This window comes from Marmota monax, unplaced genomic scaffold, assembly GCF_021218885.2.
Source record: "Marmota monax isolate L192 unplaced genomic scaffold, Marmota_monax_Labrador192_F-V1.1 WCK01_AAM20220418_F8-fsc00084, whole genome shotgun sequence".
Taxonomy (NCBI): domain Eukaryota; kingdom Metazoa; phylum Chordata; class Mammalia; order Rodentia; family Sciuridae; genus Marmota; species Marmota monax.
The window spans coordinates 3,494,531-3,514,087 of NW_026694575.1; the positions used below are offsets into that span (position 1 = coordinate 3,494,531).

General features: G+C 49.0%; 1 protein-coding gene across 1 annotated transcript in view; it reads left to right on the forward strand.

Moving 5' to 3' along the window:
• Positions 1-8,522: 8,522 nt before the first annotated feature.
• The window catches only part of Wwc1 (WW and C2 domain containing 1), a 142,937-nt gene continuing 131,902 nt past the window's right edge, over positions 8,523-19,557 (forward strand). The window contains exon 1 of the mRNA XM_046421352.2: positions 8,523-8,755. Within this exon, the coding sequence (XP_046277308.1) occupies positions 8,637-8,755 (119 nt within the window). The 5' untranslated portion in view covers positions 8,523-8,636. The remainder of the gene's footprint in view (positions 8,756-19,557) is intronic.

Below are 19,557 nucleotides of genomic sequence, written 5' to 3' on the forward strand. Positions count from 1 at the left end.
AATCAGGCCAGAAATTGTGACTCATGGTCAGACTCAGATTTCTTTTACCTTACTTGAAATATGCCAAATTTCTCCCCTATCTTTATTTCCTTTATAAAGACATTTACTGTAAAAATGCTAAGCTCTATGAAATATATTTGGAACTCAGGCCATATGGCTCACCAGGAGAGAGAGAGCTGTATGCTGGGCTCATTGGTTATAAAGCTGCTCCAAGCCCAATATCAGAAGTTCCTGAAAAGGAAATTAATAGATCATCTTAAGCAATTTAGGACATGTTTTTAGGTGAACGAGGAATAGTTGTTGCTATTATTGTAGTTCGGACAATATTCATTGGGGGATAGTCCATGCTAGACATGGTGCTAAGTGAACTGGGAGTTAAAGTATCAAAAATAGTACCTTTTTTACCATTACTTACCGACTAACACTTTGGCCAAAATTACTCTCCCTCCCTCAGAAATGCTCAAGTGATCACCAAATCATGTGACAGTAAATTGCAGACATCATGACACTTTACTCCTAAATTCTTCAGCTGATGGCCACCAAGAACAAGCCTCCTTCTCCACCCAAGTACCATGCCACTGCAGGTCCCAAGATATTTAGTGCTGACACGGAAATATTGTCTGAAGCACATGCCATCTTCACATTCTTCCAGGAATCCCAAGAACATCCGTGGTAGCTATTTTTTTTTTTTAGCAACCCAGAATCCCCCATGGATCCTAATTACATTTGGCTTTTTCCTGATGTTTCATGGATACAGAGCTTAAAAAGGAAAGATATAGAGCTCTCAAATAAAGGATTTAGAGGAAAAAAAACTTCAGTCTCAAACTAAAAGCAAAAATCCAATTCACAAAGGGCCTTCAGATGTGTGTGATTCTAATTCTTCACTACAGATGGGCAAATTGTTTCTTAGAGGGGCCTACGGGTGCCTAATTATTCCAACAGACTAATGCCATCTGCTCCCTACAAGAAGAAAAATGGTCAAAAGGTGGTATCAAACGGCCGCAGGCCCTGTTCAGGGTATGGCTTGTGTCCTCTAAATATAGCCATGTCCTGCAGGCTGGTCTGCCCTGGGCCTGATTCAGGTTATTAGGAATGTAGAAAAAAATAAATAAATAAAATATACAAATAAGAAACCTGTCCTCACAGTTCTTTCTGTGCAAATCACCCCAGGCTTCATCCTGCAGTGAGGGAGGAGGCAGGAGAAGACCAGGATTGAAAGGGTGGGCACGGCCAGCCCACACTGGACCCCAGGACACAGGGCAAGGCACTTGGACTTCATCCAAAGACCAGTGAAGAGCCACTGAGGGGTGCAGCATGACCAGATGTCTGTTTCACAGAGACCATTCGTGTGGGATGAGGGGCAGGGAGGCCAAGGAAGCTCTGTGAGGAAGCTGGGCCCCGGGCAGGTGATGGTGTCCTGGATCTGAGGCAGGGGAAGGGGACACAGACAGGAGGGAAGAGATAAAGACTCATTTTGGTGATAGGATCCAAGGCCCTTGTAGATAGAATAGATATAGGGAGTAAAGAAAAGAAAGAACCCAGATGACACCCGAGTCTCTGTCACTGAAATCACGTGTTGAACAGACGTGAACACACCACAACCCGGCGGCCATGGATATGTATTTGTAAATAGTTTTATTGACACACAACCACACCCATCTGTTTACATACTGCAGTCTCACCCTACAACAGCAGCAGGGCCTAGTGGTGGCAACAAACATTATACCAGCAGGGGCGCAGCTCAGTACTGGAGCCCAGCCCAGCAAGTGGGAGGCTCTGGGTTCCAATCCCTACCCCACCAAAATTTTTTTTAAAAATACATAAAGAGGGTCCATCACCAACTAAAAAAAATAATAATAAATACACAAACAAAAACCCTGTGGAGATCGTAAAGCCGAAGACGTTATCTGATTTGTGTGTGTGTGTGTGTGTATACAGGGATTAAACCCAAGAGCATATAATCACTGAGTCACATCCCTAACCCTTTTTGTATTTTATTTAGAGACAGGGTCTCACTAAGTTGCTTAGGGCCTCACTAAGTTTTGAAGGCTGGCTTTGAACTTGCAATCCTCCTGTCTCAGCCACCCGAGCCCTTTGTTATCTGATTCTTCGTTTTGGCCAAGCCATTGCATTCTTAGAGTTGCTCAGGAAGAAAAAAGATAGTTTAGTCAGATAAATTTGATCAATTCTGTATTCCGTATATATTTTTATGGCCTCTTCATCATGGATGCATCTACACTGAGAGCTCTGGGAAGTCTCACAAGAAGCAAATCTATTTCTTTTATTAAAATCAACATTTCTGGCTGGGCGTGGTGGTGCACACCTGTAATCTCAGGAGGCTGAGACAGGAGAATCAAAAGTTCAAATCCAGACTCAGCAAAAAGCAAGGCACTAAGCAACTCAGTAAAACCCTATCTCTAAATAAAATACAAAATAGGGCTAAGTTCAATCCCCATACCCCAATAAATAAATAAAATCAACATTTCCCAGATATCTTTGGTCTCAGACCATTTTTGTGCTTCACACTGAGGAATGCACCTGTGGACACCTGCTTTAGAAGGATCAGGAGGCACATTGCATGGATAAAGGTTGGTGAGAATACAAGAGATGAAATCAGTTAAGATATCATTCAAATGGTCAAGAATCAGGAAAAAAAAAAAAAAGGAGCTGACATAGGCCTTTGGTCAAGAAGAAGGAAGAAAGCCAGGCAGGTGTAGTCACAAGCACCTGGAATCCCAGCTACAAGAGAGGCTGAGGCAGGAGGATTTCAAGTCCAAGGACAGCCTGGGAAACTTAGTGAAACCCTGTCTCAAAATAAAGTAAAATAGAGCTCAGTGATAGAGCCCTTGCCTCCTATGTGCTAGGCCTTGGTTTGATCCTCAGTACTTGAAACAAAAATAACAATTGAAAAATATGAATTCCAGCTTAGAAAAATTGAGCTTTGTTGGTTCACAGAAAGCAATGACTTTCTGCTCCCAGGAAGATGGACAAGGCATGTTTTTCTCTATCCCTCCCTTTTCAAATAAAAGCCGTGGACAGCAGTGTTCAGAGGGGAGGTCCTGGGGAATGAGTGGATCTTGAGGGCTCTACATGGATGGATCAACCCACTGATGGATTAAGAATCTGATGACAGGAGACTAGGTGGTGGAGCCATGTTGGAGGAAGCAGGTCACTGGGGTGTGTTCCCTGGGAGGCATTTCTCCTCGCCAGCCCCCTCTGCTTCCCAGCTGCCACGACCATGGGGTTCCACTTCACCTCAGTCCCAAAGTAGCCAGCTGCCCATGGATCGAAACCTCTGAAACCTGAAATAAATCTTTCATTCTTTAAATTATTCATGGGCCTGTAATCACAGTGGCTGGGGAGTCAGAGGCGGGAGGATTGTGAGATCACAGCCAGCCTCAGCAAAAGTGAGGCGCTAAGCGACTCAGTGAGATCCTGTCTTTCATAAAATACAAATTAGGACTGGGGATGTGGCTCAGTGGTCCAGCACCCCTGAGTTCAATCCCCGGTATCCCCCCTCCCCCAAAATTGTTCATGTCAAGTATTCTGGTCACAACAACAAATTCTTATTGAGTTGTCACAAGCCAACAGTGAGATGAGTATTGTAGCTCTCATTTTCACAGACAAGGAAACTGAGGCTGGGAGAGACCAAGTCTCAAGCCCAAAGTCACACATCCACCAAAATGCAGAGTCAAGGATCAGGTATGTGAGTTTTTTTTTTTTTTTTTTTTTTTTTTTCCTTTTCTCCTGTCCATATTTTTTTCTAGTACTCCACCCAGTCACCTTGTCTGGTAGGTTATCTGGGGTTAAACCCCACCCCACGCCCTTCTTGCTGGGTGGTTTGTAAAATTCCGTCTGCCTCCCTTTAAAGTGCTGAAGTTCTGATAATGAGGTGTCAGACCTTGCGCAGTGGACAGGTGAACAGCTCTTCATTCCCAGCGTCTCTAAACAGTTGGGCTGGAGTTTAATTTAAGCGCCCGGGTACCATGGCAATGCCAGTGCTATAAATACCCAGAAGCGGCTCCTTTCAGCCAGCCCACTGGGTACTGCGCTTACCGCCCACCCGGTTTCCACCAGGGCTCCGCTGCGCAGTAGGAGGGGAGGAGAGCGGCTGCCAGCAAGGGCGCCCTCCCTCGCTCACAAGCGCTCCTCTCCCTCCCTCCCTCCACGCCCCCACCCTTGAAACTGAGATTTCATCTCCTCCTTCAGTGCATAATTCATTTCCTGCTTGGTGAAAGACACAACAGCTCCCAAGTCCCAGAGGACTCTTGGGTGAGGGCTCTGGAAACAGGACGGTCTCCACCTGTCTTGCAGCCCCAGGATCGCCACTGGCCCAAGAGAAATCCGGTTAATGAATACAACAGTAAGGGTTGGGGGCCAGGCAGCACCGTGGGAGGAAAACGCCTCCTTCCAGAGACTGCGTGGTCTATGACATCCCATACTGTTCACCCCCAGGTGGGTCTGGGACCGCATCAGGCAGGTGCAGCATCGGCACCAGGTAGGCCTTCTCTTCAGCTGAGGAGCAGAGCCCACTGCCACTCTACCTGCTCATCGTGCAAGCTCCACGATGATTTGCTTTGGCTGCCCTGCCCAGCCTCCAAAGCCTCCTTCAGCCACTCCAGATGGGTCCACAACCCAAATGAAGGCAGAAGTTCAAGATTGGCCTCCTGGCTACCCTTCCACCGGCTCCAACCAGACAGTAACCCAAAATTCTCTCCATAGGTACTTTAGAGTCACCTTGCTGGGAATTCAGAAGGGAAAGCCCACGGAAGCAGCATTGATGTCTGGGCTTCAACCTCTTGCGCCTCAGTTTGCTCCTCTAGAAAATGGAATCAATAAGACCAAGGACAATAAATCATTACGCATAGAGACTCCTTTTCCTGTTTGTAAAATGAATCGGCTGTGTTAGACTTGGATTTATTTTCCAGTGCCGTATTCAGCACTGAGGACCCAGAGGTAAATAAGAAACCATTTCGTCTGCCTCCGCTCTCATGTTGCCAAGGATTTCTTCCACCCTAATTTTCTCTGGCTGAGGACATGTTTTCCCATCATTGGTGGGGGGGGGGAACCCAGTCCACCATGAACCTCAAGTAATGCGTGACTAAAGGAAGGGGACATTATTGGCTCAGCCACAGAACATAAGTGTGCATTCCCCAGGATGTGTGGGAGGTACAGCATGAGGTAGGGAGGTAGTCACCAAGTAGAAAGACAAATCTCCGCAGAAGTTCTCCAAGCCTCTATTGCCCTAAAGAATGCAGGGGCCAACAGGAAGCTATACTGGCATTTCCCTTCCCTTCGTTATTTGCATTTAATTTCTCCTTCTTGCCATCTCCATGAAACATGTCACCCTGTCCTTTAAGGCATATGTGTGGAAAGTAGCCTTTCTTTGTGGCTGTTGCAGTGGGGAACTGACTTAAGTGGGCATTGCTTTTAAAAACAAGCAACTTGTCTCAGGCTTGGTGTCTCCTGCGGGCCACCTGGCTCTGAAGTTTTGGCCAGTGGTCACTGCTGCTTGGCTCCAACAATGATCAGGCCTGCCTCCTTGAACTCAGCACACAGGCAGCCATACACAGCCCCAGGAGGAAGAGGCCAGGGCCTCTTGTCTTCAGTTCAGATTCCTGCAGGTCAGTCACCTGTAGAGTAAACTCCAATTTGGCCTATCACATGGCTGAGCCGGTTCTCCCTTTAATCCCCTGCACGTTTGCCCTGGGCCTCACAGAATGCCAGGGGGATGATTCACCTGCCATGGCGTGGGGCAGGTGGCCATCTGTTTTATGACCTCACCCTGCTTGAGCTTCAGGGAGATAACCTGGGATTCTTTTGTTGGGGGTGGGAGGGCCAAATCCTTGAGTCAGTTCCTACCCTGGTCTTCTTCCTGTTTTCCATGTCAGGTGTAAAAGTCCAAAGGAGAAGTAAATGCCAGGTGGTGGGCATCAGAGTTACAAAGAAAGTCAGATTTGAAAATCTGCAAGGTGTTTCACAAGGAGCACAGTTAGTTAGAAGGTTTGGTTGGAAAATACGACACAAGAAATCAACAATTAGAACTATCACAAGCAGCCACCCATAATTTTTGGGGATGGACATGAGCTTATGTTTTGAGCAGAAATGGTCTACAATTCATAGAGGTTGCTTGCTGCTAGACATGGGGCTCCTGAGGTGATGGCTTCTCATCTCATTTTGCCCTTTACAACCATCCCTAAGGAGTCCACGTTATTATGTGATTTTTTTTTCAGGCCCAGAACTAATACTTCCATTCAACAAGTCGCCCAAGTTCACATGGCTGGAAAGTAGTGTGAGTCCGGGATCCAAGCAGCCTTGCTTCTCAAAAAAAAAAAAAAATTATGAAACAAATATCAATAGAGATGATATTTGTCAGCACCCATGATATTCCAGACCTGAACTACAGAGAGGTCCTAGAGCTATGGGAGAATTTTTAAAAGAAGGAAAGCATAGGTTGGTGGTCGAAAGCAATGGCATTAGAGTCAGACAAACCTAGTTTGTCTCATTAACTGGGTGCCCCTGGCCATTATGAAACCTCAACTTCCTCGTCCATAAAATGGGCGCAATATATTGCCCTACTCCAGAGGGTCGTTGTGAAGATTAAAGGAGATCAGGTGTGAGAAACATGTAGCTTCTGGTCAGCTTGACTTCTGAGCTGTGCTCTAATCAATAATTGGAGGTTTTTCTGCGGGTGTAGCTCAGCACAAAGTCACTTGCTTGGTATGTGCAAGGCCCAGACTGGATTCTTGGCACAATAGGAAAAATAAAATTGGGAATTTTTTACATAGTGAAAGATGGCCCAAGTAGAGAAAGTGGAGAGGGCTGAGGGAATTCCCCATGAGGGAATGGGGAACTCCTACTTTTGGGTGTTTGGAACCTTCCTGAGGCCAGAGTTCCTGGACTTTGGTGTCTAGGATTTGTGGAAGGTGGGAACAAAGAACCATACACTGAGCCCCTCAGCCCCGACCTCGGGGAAATAATTAACTTTGCAGAAGGTGAGGAGCTCACCATGGAGGGTCTTCTCTATCAAGCAGAGATGACACCATGAGCAGGGGAGTCCCTCTCTTGCTCAGCACATTCTGGCCCATACAGGCCCAGGGAGTGACATTTCTGGGAGACTGCAGGACTCAGACAAGAGGACACACTGTACTGTGCTTCATTTCTCTAGTCCAGCTTCCAGTCATATGTCCACTGCAAAAATGGTTGATCTCATCCTCGGGGAAACAACACCTAAGTCCTGTAGAAGTCCAACTCTAGCTGATCCTAACTCAATCCTGCTACCCTCTTCTTTTGTATTTAATTCAGTATTTTCAAGAAACATTGTCTCTGTTTTATTTATTTTTATGTTTCAAGTGGGTGTCTTGCTTTTTTCACTGGACTGTCCTGGAATTCCCAGGCTCAAGTGATCCTCCTGCTTCAGCTTCCCTAAGTAGCTGGGACCACAGATACACACCACAGTGTCTGGCAGATTGTTTTAATTTCTTAAAATTTTTTCTAGATGGAATTTTGCTCCTCCCTTTCCCCTTCCTCCCACCTTTCTTACCTTCACAGGTAAGTACTCAATTTAACTAACAATATCATTACTATTACTTTTATAAAGTACTTCTCCTGACAACCTCTGGAAGTCCCCCTAGGGAAGCAGATTCCTAGCACTAATTTTAGGGACCCTAGAGCCAGCAGAATTTGCAAATTAAGGGGTGGGGTGGGGTAGCTGAAACTACGTGGGGAGAATTGAATAAGAGGGAGACAGATGGTGCCTGTGCTGGGGGAAGGGACAAGAGATCCTGGAAAACTTATATTCCCCGATTTAAAAGAATCTTCCCACTTAACCACTTCTTGCCTGACTCCTGGTTCTACATAACAGAAAAACTGGGAGTGTTGGGGCCACCCGTGCCAAGAACCCTGGACACTCGGGGTGGGAGAGACAGTAGCGCTGGGAAGCACAGGCAGAGAGGGTCTTGTCCTGACCTCCTGGGGCTCGCCTCTGGTTCTGAACCCCAGGCAACGGGCAGTCTCCCTTACTCTTGGCAAGGGCAGCGCAGGGGTGGTCGGCGGTTCGGACTGTCCCACGAGGGGGCGCGTCTCGGGCCCTAGGACCCGCCCTCGTGGCGCTGGGCGCGGGGAGGAGACCCGGGAACCCAGGAGCCCGGCGCTCCGCCTCCCGTTTCCGGGGCAGCGCAGTTACCTGCACCGCCCGAGCCGCACCTGGCGGAGGCAGAGTCGCAGGGCGGGCGAGCTCGCAGCGGCCGAACGGAGAGAAGGAACGGCGCCGGCTGGGGAGGCGGCGGGCGGCGGGCGGCGAGCAGGGCAGCGGAGGCGGCGGAGGGCAGGCGGCAGCCGCGCTCGGCCCGCTCCGCCTGGCCGGCTGGGCGCACCCGGCCGGCTCCGCGCTGCTGCGGGCGCACATGGCAGCGTGAGAGGCCGGCGGCGGGAGGAGCGGGCGGCGCCGGGGCCGCAGGGCCGCATGGACAGCGGCGCCACCCCGGCCGGCCCCCATTAGGGCCCCCAGTCCGCGGGCGCCACCCCCCCGATCATGGTGCCTCGGCGGCCGCCTGGACTAGGGACGGCCGGCCGGAGCCGCTGAGCCCCGCGGCGGCCGCGAGCTGCATGGGGGAGCGCGGGCCGCGCTCGAGAAGATGCCCCGGCCGGAGTTGCCCCTGCCGGAGGGCTGGGAGGAGGCTCGCGACTTCGACGGCAAGGTCTACTACATAGACCACACGAACCGCACCACCAGCTGGATCGATCCGCGGGACAGGTAGGACCCCGGGAAGCTGCCGGCACCCCGGCAGAGTCCCCACCTGCCCTTGAGGCCACCGACCCGGGCTGGGCAGGGGGGCAGGGGAGCTCAGCGTGTCCCTCGCGCTTTCTTCAGTTTGCCTCCCACCCCCGCCCCTTCTGGAGCGCCACTGCTGCCCCAGCAGGGTGCTTAGAGGAGGGGACAGCCAGTGAGCTGGCCGGATCTGCCCCCACCGCCATCCCCTGCTGGTGTACCTAGGCCCCAGCCAGCACCTGTCGGGAGTTTTGACCTTAAGCTCTAGCCCCGCCCCCTTCCCCTTTAGGGGGAGAGGTTCGGCGGGGGCGGGGGCCGCGACCTAGCTGGAGAAGCCTAGTCTTTCCGCGAAACTCGCCTGGGGGAGGGGGATGGGATCTGGTTTGGAGGGGTGATAGAGACACTGGGTTCGGTGGAGACCACTGGAGGAAGGGCGCTGCGCGAGGAGAAGACAGCCTGGAGTGTGCATTTTGACAGGTGCCTCCTTGGCCCCTGAGAGTGTTGGAGCAAGTCTGGGGAGGCCCAGGTGGGACGGGAGGGAGGGAGCCAGTGAGGGCAGCCAAGGGAGACTGGTTCTCCAGGAATCTCACTGCAACTTGGAAGCTGTTAGGATGTAGATGGAGGTGAGAGGCCTCCGGCGAAGCTCTACCCATCGCCGCTTTCTCCTCCCTTTCTCCTCTCTGGGGCCCGAGGCTCCTCAGCCCTGCACCAGCGCGTCCTGACCTTGGTGAGCGCCTAGCCGGCTGGAGCACGGGATTGTGCTGAGGCAGGTGCGGTCTGAACGCCCTAGACTTTCTCGGTTTGGACTGCTTGGAATTACTTTGCACACACACCCTGTCCATGTATGTGCTGGGGGTGGGGGAGACCCCTTTCCACCCCCGGACCACTTTGTTTTCCTAGGCTGACACGGTTTGTGGTCAAAGAGTCTCAGGAATGTGAAAGTTTCACCTGTCTGTGACCTTGGGGGTCAGGTCCCCTGAAGCAATGGAGGTGATTTTTATGGAACTTTCATTATGTGGGGTTTGGATGGGGGTGGGGCATATCTCAGAAGTCCAGGATGGGGTGTATAAAAGATGTGGGTTAAAAATTTTTAAAAAAGTAGCAGAAAGAAAATGAGAGTTGAAATTCCTAGTAGTTTCCATTGAGTACTTCTGTCTATTCATTCATTCATCATTTCCTGGGTGCCCATTCTCCTCAGCATCATGCCAAATCTGGAACAGAACATTTTAATGCTGGAGAGTGTCCCTTAGGCAAACTTCTTTGACCTGTTTGCGGTGGTTTCCCTATGTGTCAGATGAATGGTTTGCTTGGAAGGGAACGAGTTGAATAGCCGGATTCTTAAAAGTTGGAAGGGACCTGAGTGATCAGAGCCCAACTTACATTTTTAAACCATAAGAGAAAATTTGAAGTCCCCAGTTGTGATTTGCTCAAGTATTTTGATCTTCCCACCTGCATGCACCAAGTTTTTGACCAGCTCCGACATTCTACCTGCCAAACTTGTTTTCCTGACGTGCTTTCCCCCCCCCCCCATGTCAAACAGTTGCCCCACATGTGGGTAAACTTGGCAGCCCCTTTTCTCTAGTTGTCTTCTAAGAACAGGCAAATTCAAGCTTATCTTTCCTCCCACAGTTTAAGTCCCTGCAGTTGACCTCACCCAGTGCCTGTTAGCATTTGGATGTCATGTTGGAAGTTGAGGATTACCAGGCCAGCAGCCATAATCATGCATCTGAGATGATAATGCAGTTTTGGGAGGTTTTGCAAACAGCTGTAATTCTTTACCCTTGCAAGAGGACAACATGTAGCTTTCTTTGAAGGACTGACTTGGCTAGAACAGTTTCCCACATTTCATTGTCACATGGGCCACCTTCTTGACTTTCTGGTATATCCACTTGAGCTATTGCTTACTTTAATACTTGACTTTGGATCAACTCACTCTTAAAATTTTTGTGCCACTTTCACAAACGGGAAACTATTGCCATAAATAGAGAGGAACTTTAAAAAATCCCAGTAATTGCTGGGGGATGGTCAGTGTCATTCATTTTATTTTAGCTGGACACTATGGCCTGCCTAAGGCCCCAGTGCCAGCCCTGCACAGACTTTGATTTTAATCAGCTTGGCAAGTGATGGAGAGCAGGTAAGAGCGTACAGATGCTTAGGTGGAGCTGTTCACCTTCACCTTGTAAGTAGGTTTTTGTTGTTGTTTTGGTACAGGGGATTAAATCCAAGGTCACTACCACTAAGCTATATCCCCAGCCCTTATTTTTTATTTTGAGATAGGGTCTCGCTAAATTGCTTAGGACCTCTCTAAGTTGCTGAGGCTGGCCTCAAACTTGCGATCCTCTTGCCTTGCCACCTGAATTGCTGGGATTATAGGCATGTGCCCACTAAGTAGGTTTGGTTTTGTGCTCTACCACCAAGCTAAATCTCCAGCTCTACTCATTGATTTGTAAGGCTTCATCTTTGGGCTTCCTGGTCATCCTACCTGAATTGGGCTGGTGTGGGGCACTTAAGCTTGAGGTCAGCCCTAGGTGTTGTAGGCCAGCTCTGAAGGTGTCCGGGTAGAGCTGAGCTGAGCATATATATGTGGTTCCCTGGACTTTCCCTTCTGTGAGCTTGGTTAGGGCTTTCTACCTTTTAGTTCTGCCTGTTGGGCTCCGTGGACTAGCTTTGAGCTTGCTGAAGTTCAAGTGCTCCACGGGCAAGAGAAGAGATTGATTGGATAGTCTGCAAGGGCTGCCAGCGCTCAGATATGACTTCAGACCTTTCTGCCTCTCCTTACCCACTAATTTTATGGTGGAAAAAGGGAGGTGCAGAAAAGAAGGAGGCAATTTTAATTTTATTTATTTATGTATTTATTTGGTGCTAGGGATTGAACTCAGTGGCTTGTGCATACGAGGCAAGCACTCTACCAACTGAGCTATATCCCCACCCCAGAAGGAAGCAGATAGTCTCCCAGAGTAGGTAAGGTCTTTGCAACTGTTCAATGCCTTGAACAACAACAACAACAACAATCCCATTAAAAACCCCACTCATTAAGAGAGAAAGAGTGAGAGTGTGTGTGTGTGTGTGTGTGTGTGTGTGTGTTTGCCTGGTGTTTTCCATGCCTGAATCATGGAGATGCCCACCCATTCCCTTGAATTTAAAAGAAGTAAGTCAAATGGTCCTTCAGTTGAAAAAGTGATTTCTTAGCCACCAAGGACAAAATAGCATCTCCGGTTACCAACCCTAAAGAATGTCTTGGCACATTCCTCTCTCTGGGCTGAGCTGTTTTGTGTGCTGTCCGCACAGAGCTCCTGGGGGTAGGGAATCCAGTTTTCAGCTTCCCCTTTCACCAGGGGGTTGGAAGAGCAGCCAAGCGGCCAGCCTTGCCAACTGCGCCCCTTCTCACCCAGGGAGCACAGGGAGACCGAGATTCCTGAGGACGGTTGTCCCAACAACCGGAGAGGGTCCAGTCGGTAGCCTGGGCCCTGCCCACTGGGCAAAAGGCTCCAGCGCTCGCAGGCCCTGCCCCAGTCCTGGCCCATGTAGGGAGGTGACAGGGCATAGAGAGCCAGGTGCTGCATGTCAGGCCTACACAGCCCCTGAGAGGGGGGCTCCTCATGCTGCAGACTTGGGTGCTTTTGGGAGCTGCCAACACAGGGCCAGCAGTCTGAGTGTATTTAACTTCATACTCTGCAAAAACAAACACACTGATTGTTCTCTGAAGAAGAACGGATCATTGGGACTGGTCCTACCAGAGAAATTTCCTGAAGCCTAATTCCTACCCATTGCCTGCTGTGTGTTCACAACTTCTTGCAGGAAGCACCTGAGAACTCAGGTAGCTTCTGGATCTGGAGGCCACGTGGCTCAAGAGGCCAGGCAGAGAGGACAGCTCCTCTTCTGATTCAGGACCACCTTTTGCTCATCTGTTTCACAAATAGTTTGTATTGTAGAAAGTTGGGTCCTCATCAGTTAAAAGATCTTAACCTCCATGGGGTCCCAAGACCCTTATAAGACAGACCAGGAGCACGATTTGTCCCAAAGGATTTATTTGTTTGCTTGCTTGCTTTTCAGTGCGGGGCACTGAACCCAGGGGTGTGCTCTGTCACTGAGCTACATCTGCATTTTGAGACAGGGTCTTACTAAGTTGTCCTGGCTGGCCTTGAACTTGCCATCCTCCTGCCTCAGCCTCCCAACAAAGTATTTCATACATAATTTCTGGGGCCTCATGGACCCTAGGTTTGTGACCCCTGCCCTGAGTTGAGACTGCTTGTCACCTTCTATGTGCCCTCTTATTTAGGTGGAGAACAAGCAATGATTGAGCAATTCCTCTATTTAGGCTGTTTGCTGAGAGCTTTACATGACTTTAAATTTCTTTAAATCCTTCTAACAACACTGGGACTAGGCACAATTATCTACTTGAATAATCTAGGTAGGCTAGATTTGCTGAAGCTACTAATTTTTTAAAAAAAATACCAGGGCCTCATGCATGCTTAGGGCCCTGATTTACCACTGAACACCACCCTCAGCTTAAGTACTCGACCCTTTTGTGGAGCTGCTGAGTGACTGACTGCCCAGCAGGCTGACTCCAGAACCCACATTTCTAACCACTGCACCATTCAGCCTCCTGCAGAATGAGTTGCTGACTCAAGTCCTGTGCTCCACTGCCTCAGGAATTTGGCCCTGGGAAATGGAACTGGGATAGACATGATTTCATTCACCTGTAGCGGTCCTGGTCAACCAGAGGGCAAGTGTGGGTAATGGAAACAGGGGCTGGCATCTGCCACCTGCTCCCTGAGTGACCTTGATAAGTTACACGTTCTCTCTGAACCTTGGTTTTATCTTTCGTCGGATGAGGAAAAGCACATAAATCTATGAGGCTTGACTCCAAGCATTCATAAACTAATGTTGGCAGGGTGGCCAGTTCGGAGCCTGGCACTCAGGAGGCACTAGGGAATGCCAGTTTGACTAGAAAGAAGTACCTGCAAAGCGCCTGAGTCCATGGGAGGCTGAGTCTCCACCCCACTTTGCAGCTGCAAAGGGCCTTTCTGGTTATACAACCCATGCCTGTCATTGCATAGATGAAACGGAGACAGAGATAAGTGATTTGTCCAAGGTCACATGGTAAACAATGCCAACCTTGAGTCTAGTAAAGGTCTCTTTTCCTTATTCTTATATGTAAACTTTTCCCTAAAAATCAGATCCAGGTTCTCCTCCTCCATGGTAAGAATTCAGGGATGTTTTATGCTATGACTGAATTATTTCTTCTAATCCTTTTTGGGTGTGTAGATTGACAAGTGAGTTTTAGTTCACAGTGTCAAGGCCACCATGTGTGGTGTCATAAGAGTTTGCTGTATGTTGAGCAGTCTATGTACTAGTGATCACAAATGAATTATTGTTTTTACAAATTGTTAAAATGGATTTAGGGTTATTGCTCGGCAGATGTCATTTTCTACCAATTTATATTCTGACGTGCTTTCTTCAGTGAGGTATAACTAGCCTGCCGTGGGATTTACTCAAAGCCTCTAGTCCATGCTTCTGCTCGATGTTCTAATATCATCTAGACTTGTAATAATAATACCTATATGCACATTTTTAGAGGGCTCCTCTACTCTTTTTAAGGCTCAAGTTTAAAAACTACATATTCTATGAGCATCTACCATGCATGAGAACATAAGGTTAATTCTTAAGACAGAGATAAGGTTACAAAGTACTAATATAGATAACAGAAAGAAAGAAGAGACTTGGGAACCTACAAGTGAGTAAGATAATAATAAATGCCACCATCTATTGAATCCTCATCCTCTGCTGCCTGCTGGGTAAAGCATTTTGTGTTGTGATCTCATGTAATCCTTTCAATAGCCACATGACATGTGTAGGAGCACCTGAGACTTAGAAATTAGGCTGAGGAATGACGGAGACCCAGTTGCCAGAGTTCTGAACCTACACTTGTGTTAGGTATTCTGGGTCACCTTGGCCAGGTTTGTTCACCCACGTCAAGGTCCCACCCTTTTGACAAGTTGGTTTTAAGGGTTACCGCTCCTTCTTTAGAAGGGGCAAAGTGATGTGATCTCAGGGCCGGATGTTACTAAGGAGTCTCTGTTGGAGAAGCCGTTGAGATCTTCATGGTGCTTGGGAGACCGTTTGGCATAAACTCTACCTTTGGGAGCAGCCAGCTAACCAGATCTCTGGAGATGAGAGAACAGAAATGGAGGCAGAGACTCTTTGAAGGGTGCAGTGTGTGCAGGTCAAAGTCGTTTCCATGTCGCTTGGGCAAAGGCTCCCAACAGCCAGGGAATGAGTAGCCAAGACAGCTCCTCTCTGTCCCCATCCCTCCCCCTTCCAGGGAGAGGGCTTAGTCAAACTGACCTGATTTTCTCATTCCCTGGGGTCCCAGGTAGCCGTGAGAGAAACACTGCCCTTTTGAAGGGAAGAGAATCAGGTTGCCTTAGTTACCAGGAAGGCTGGCACACCAAGCTCAGGTGCACGTAAAAAGAGACAAGGTCGGGATGAGTGGGGACTGGAGGTGGCCAGCCTGTAGCTGGCCGGACTGTCTGAATGGTCAGGTTCGTGTAGCATTTTTAGTAGCTGCCAACCTCACGTCAGGAGTTCTCTCTGGTCACATATGTCTCCAGATGACAAGGACCCACAGTCCCCAGCGGGGTGAGGGCCTGGATGAGTGAAATCCACTTCATTTGGAGAAGTGGCTCCAGTGGCATTTCTGTCACCAGCTCCTTGCTGTTTGCTGAGGGAAGCACTTCAGCTTGGACAGGACTGCGGTTGGACCTGGGTTGAGTTCGTGTGAAAACCTCACACCAGGCCTCTCCTGCACAGAAGGCCAGCCGGCCCCACACACCTGGAGGTGCTGTAGCCAGAAGCCGTACTTGCTGCAGCGGCAGCTGGGCTGAGCCGGGCTGTGGAATCCCTGCTTCAGAGGGAGATAAAGGGAGAGAAAACTGAGAAACTGGATCCAGCAGCGATTTGTTATTTAACCTTTGCCAGCGGGCCATTCAGCCTCCAGCTCCTAAGCAGAAAACCTCTTGTCATAATAATGGGGTCCGGGGTGCGGGATAATGGGACTGCATCTGCTGTGCTACTGGAGGGGGGATGTACTCTAAAGATGCTTGACAGGGATGGCGGGGTGGAGTGAAGAGAGAGCCAGAGCTGTGAATCACTTGCACCCCCGCCCCCCCAGTAGCGTCTCTACCCATGACATCTCGCACTGGGAAGAAATGGGATCTTTCCGTTTCAAATGTCTGCCAAAGAAAAGGGACTGAGGCTTAAGTTCTCTCTCTATGGTCAGAGAGGGAAAAAAAAAAATACATGAAACTGCATCAAGATTAGGGACACCTTTGTTGGCTTTTTCTCTTGGCTTGCTCCATTCATCACTCTGGCCCCGAGGACACCAGGCCCCCAGCAGCAGCTGCTGACTTTCCCCTGGGGCTGCCTGCTGCTGTTGGAGTCTGTTTTGGCGGGGTCCCCTCACCCCCAACACACTGGCTTCCTCTCTGCCCTGTGGTGGCTGTTGCTTGTTTGGTTGGCCACTGGGGCCGCCTCTGGGGTCTACCAACTGGAAACTGGTGTGGAAGGATAAAATATCAAGACGCAGGCATCAGGTGGCTGCTGCTAGGATGAGATGACCCTGGGACAGACTTTCGATCCTGCATCTGCCCTGGCTTTTCTGGGAGAGTCATGGCTCTGGGAGCATTTCATCATGCACTCCAACTTCTTGCGAGTGCACCGTTGGTGTTTCCGTCACTAACAGTGGGAACAACTGGTGCCAGGTGATGATGATGATCAATAATAATGATCAGCTCTAGTGATCTTTAGTCAGCATTTGTCCCATGCCAGGCACTGTTGTGCATCCTATTTTTCCTGCAAATGGGGAAACTGAGACCGAGAGATGTCAGGTAATGAGCTCTCAAGGTTGTGCGCAGATAGGAAGGGACAGAGTTGGAATCAGAATCTAGGTCTGCTGATTGCCAAGCCTTCCTCTTTCCATCCCTGCCATCTCTTTCCATGGGTGGAGAGAGAGAGAGAGAGAGAGAGAGAGAGAGAGAGAGAGAGAGAGAGAGAGAGAGAGAGAGGGAGAGGAAGAAAAAGGAGAGGGGCTGATTAGCTACCGAGGACTTGTCAGTGTATCTACCGTATTCGCTCATGGAGTAACGTTCACTTGTTGCGGGCAGTCATTGGTGTGACACCCCACCCCCTGCAGTGGATAAGACCTTCATAAAGATCAGAGACACAGGGTCACGTCTGGCTTTCTCACAGGTAGTAAGTAGCCTTAAACCAGTTCCTTCTCGGTGTAGAGCAGGAATAACAGTAGGTTGTGCCTACCCTAGGCTTGTGACCAGGATGAGATGACCCCAGATACAGGAAGTCTCAGCATGCCTAGTGCACATCATGCTCTCCACCGGGAGCCCTACATAGCCAGGCTAACTTATGCCCCCATGCATTGGTAGAGGGACTAAAACCCACCTCTTCCCTCCAGCGTGATGTTTTCTCGCTGGGCTACAGCTCACCTGGGCCACATTGACTTTAGTTGTGCTTGCATTATAGAAATAAATCAGTAAACTCCCCCACACCCCCCAGGTCTTATCAGAGCCGAGCCCTTCTTTGGAATTTCTGGAGCGAAGCAGCCCTTGCCAATGAGCTGGCACTGAGGCTGCGTGAGCAGCCAGCGGGGCCATGAATTGAATTGCCATTGCAGAGCTGGGAAGCGTGGTGCAGGAGCAGGGGTCCCTGGGATTCACTCGTGACTGCTTTGATAGCATGTCCTTGCAACTCCGTCTCCCTGCTTGCGCTTGTTCAACAGCTGTTGGAGAACCTGTCTGTCCATTTTAGCGTGGTGGAGGTGCCGAAGGGCATTGGCATTAATCAGTCCCACCCAGCCAGGTGTTGGCCATTCACTCCACAGGTATTTATGGAGTACCTACTGTGCTCAGCCTCTCTCACCAGTGCCAAGGATCAGAGCAAAGTCCCACTGCAGTGGGGTACACACTTAGATGAGGAAGACTGACCGATAGTTAAACAGATAAATCACGTTATGACCAGGGGCTTGGTGTTCTTTAGAATTCTTTTACCATCTTAGGAGAATGGAGGTGTGTGTGACACCTGTTGATGGTGATGGTGTGAACCTAGGTGTGGGGCTTGGAGAACTTTGACCTCAGTAGGGAGTTACCAAGAGCCTGCTGTGATGAGCTGGTTTGAGTGCTGGGAATGCAGCAGTGAGATAAGGAGGTCAGTCTCCAATGCATGGAATTTACTGCAAATTAGTGAGAGACATGGCTCCTGGAGCTGTGCAAATACAGCTGGAAGGGCCAAGCTCTCTGAGCCTCAGTTTCCCTCTTCTCCTGTTCATCTGGATGCATTTAGCATTGATAGCTGTTTATCAAATGGCTTGCCAGCAATAGGGCAGCCATTGTTCTAGCACAGAAGATTTTTGCAGAGATCACACCAGCACATACTCTTTGTGGTGCATACATTCGAGAGCAGTGGTTGTCAGCCTTGAACAAGCATCAGAAGCCCCTTGGAAGGCTTATTAAACACCACAGTGTGACACATGGGTCTTGTGGGGAGAAGGTACGTTTCCAACAGGTCTCCAGTGACACTGCTGACCTGTGTCTTACACTTTGTGAACCACTGATACATTGACTCCTTGAATCACTGCAATAACCTACGAGTGGTTACTATATATCTGCAGTTGAGGAAACTGAAAACAGGGGCTGACACTCCTTCCAGGGCTAAAGGAAATGGTCCCTGCACTGTCATGACTGTGGAGTGTATGTTGTTCTGGTTTTGCTAACCAAAACCTAAGTGGAAGCAAAATGCTATAGGGTTTTCTTGTCCATTCTGGAATAAAGCACAGAGATGCAGGCAGTCTGGGGGATTCTGGAAACCAGAAGGCACTTGTCTTGAATTAGAATGAATAGAATTTAGATATCCCAGTCATAGAAGATCACAGGAACTGTTTCTCACACTGAGCCACTTCACCAGCTGGACTTAGACCTGTGCTGAGTGGCAGAGGAAGGGTCTCTGGGCTTTTTCACCCCTGGGAACTTTTCCCACTTCTGTTCTAGGTAGTTCAGGGAGGCAGGGGTGGAGGAGAAGAGACATGTTTCTTTTTCTATGGAATTGAAAAATTCCATCTGAAAAATCCCGCCCCTACCTGATTAAAGGCTTTTTTTGAAAGCAGTGCTGGGGATTGAACCCAGGGCCTCCCACATGCTAGGCAAGTGCCCTAGTACTGAACTGTATCCCCAGTCCAACCTCTCCTTCAATTATATATACCTTTGTCACTCGCTAGTTCTTTGACTTTGGCCAAATCACTCACACCCTCCGGAACTTCCATTTCTTCAATGGCAAAATGAGAATAAATTAGGGTTGATACAAATCACATTAAAGGTCCTTTATTATATTCCTCTTCCATTCACTAGGCAGTTCTAACTGCAGTGATTGCACCACCCCCACCCCCACCCCAGTCCTTTTTATAGCTTTCTGTATAGTGATATTGTTACTACCCAATTCATATATTTTGAGGACCAGATTTTTTTGGACATAAACCACTTCTTCTTTGTTTTTTCTAACTGAGAAAAATGTTCCGCAGAAACACTGATCACACTTGAGAAGATAGACCCTTCTCCAGTGAACAATGACTTTTGCTAGACAGGAATATTAAAGGCATCTTACGGCTCAAGGAGTCTCAAAACCAACTTAAAGTGGTTTATTTTCTTGGCTGACATAAAACAAATATTTGCTGGCAGCCAGTGGAGGACCCTGGGTTTTTCTTCAGTCCTTTTACTGGTCAC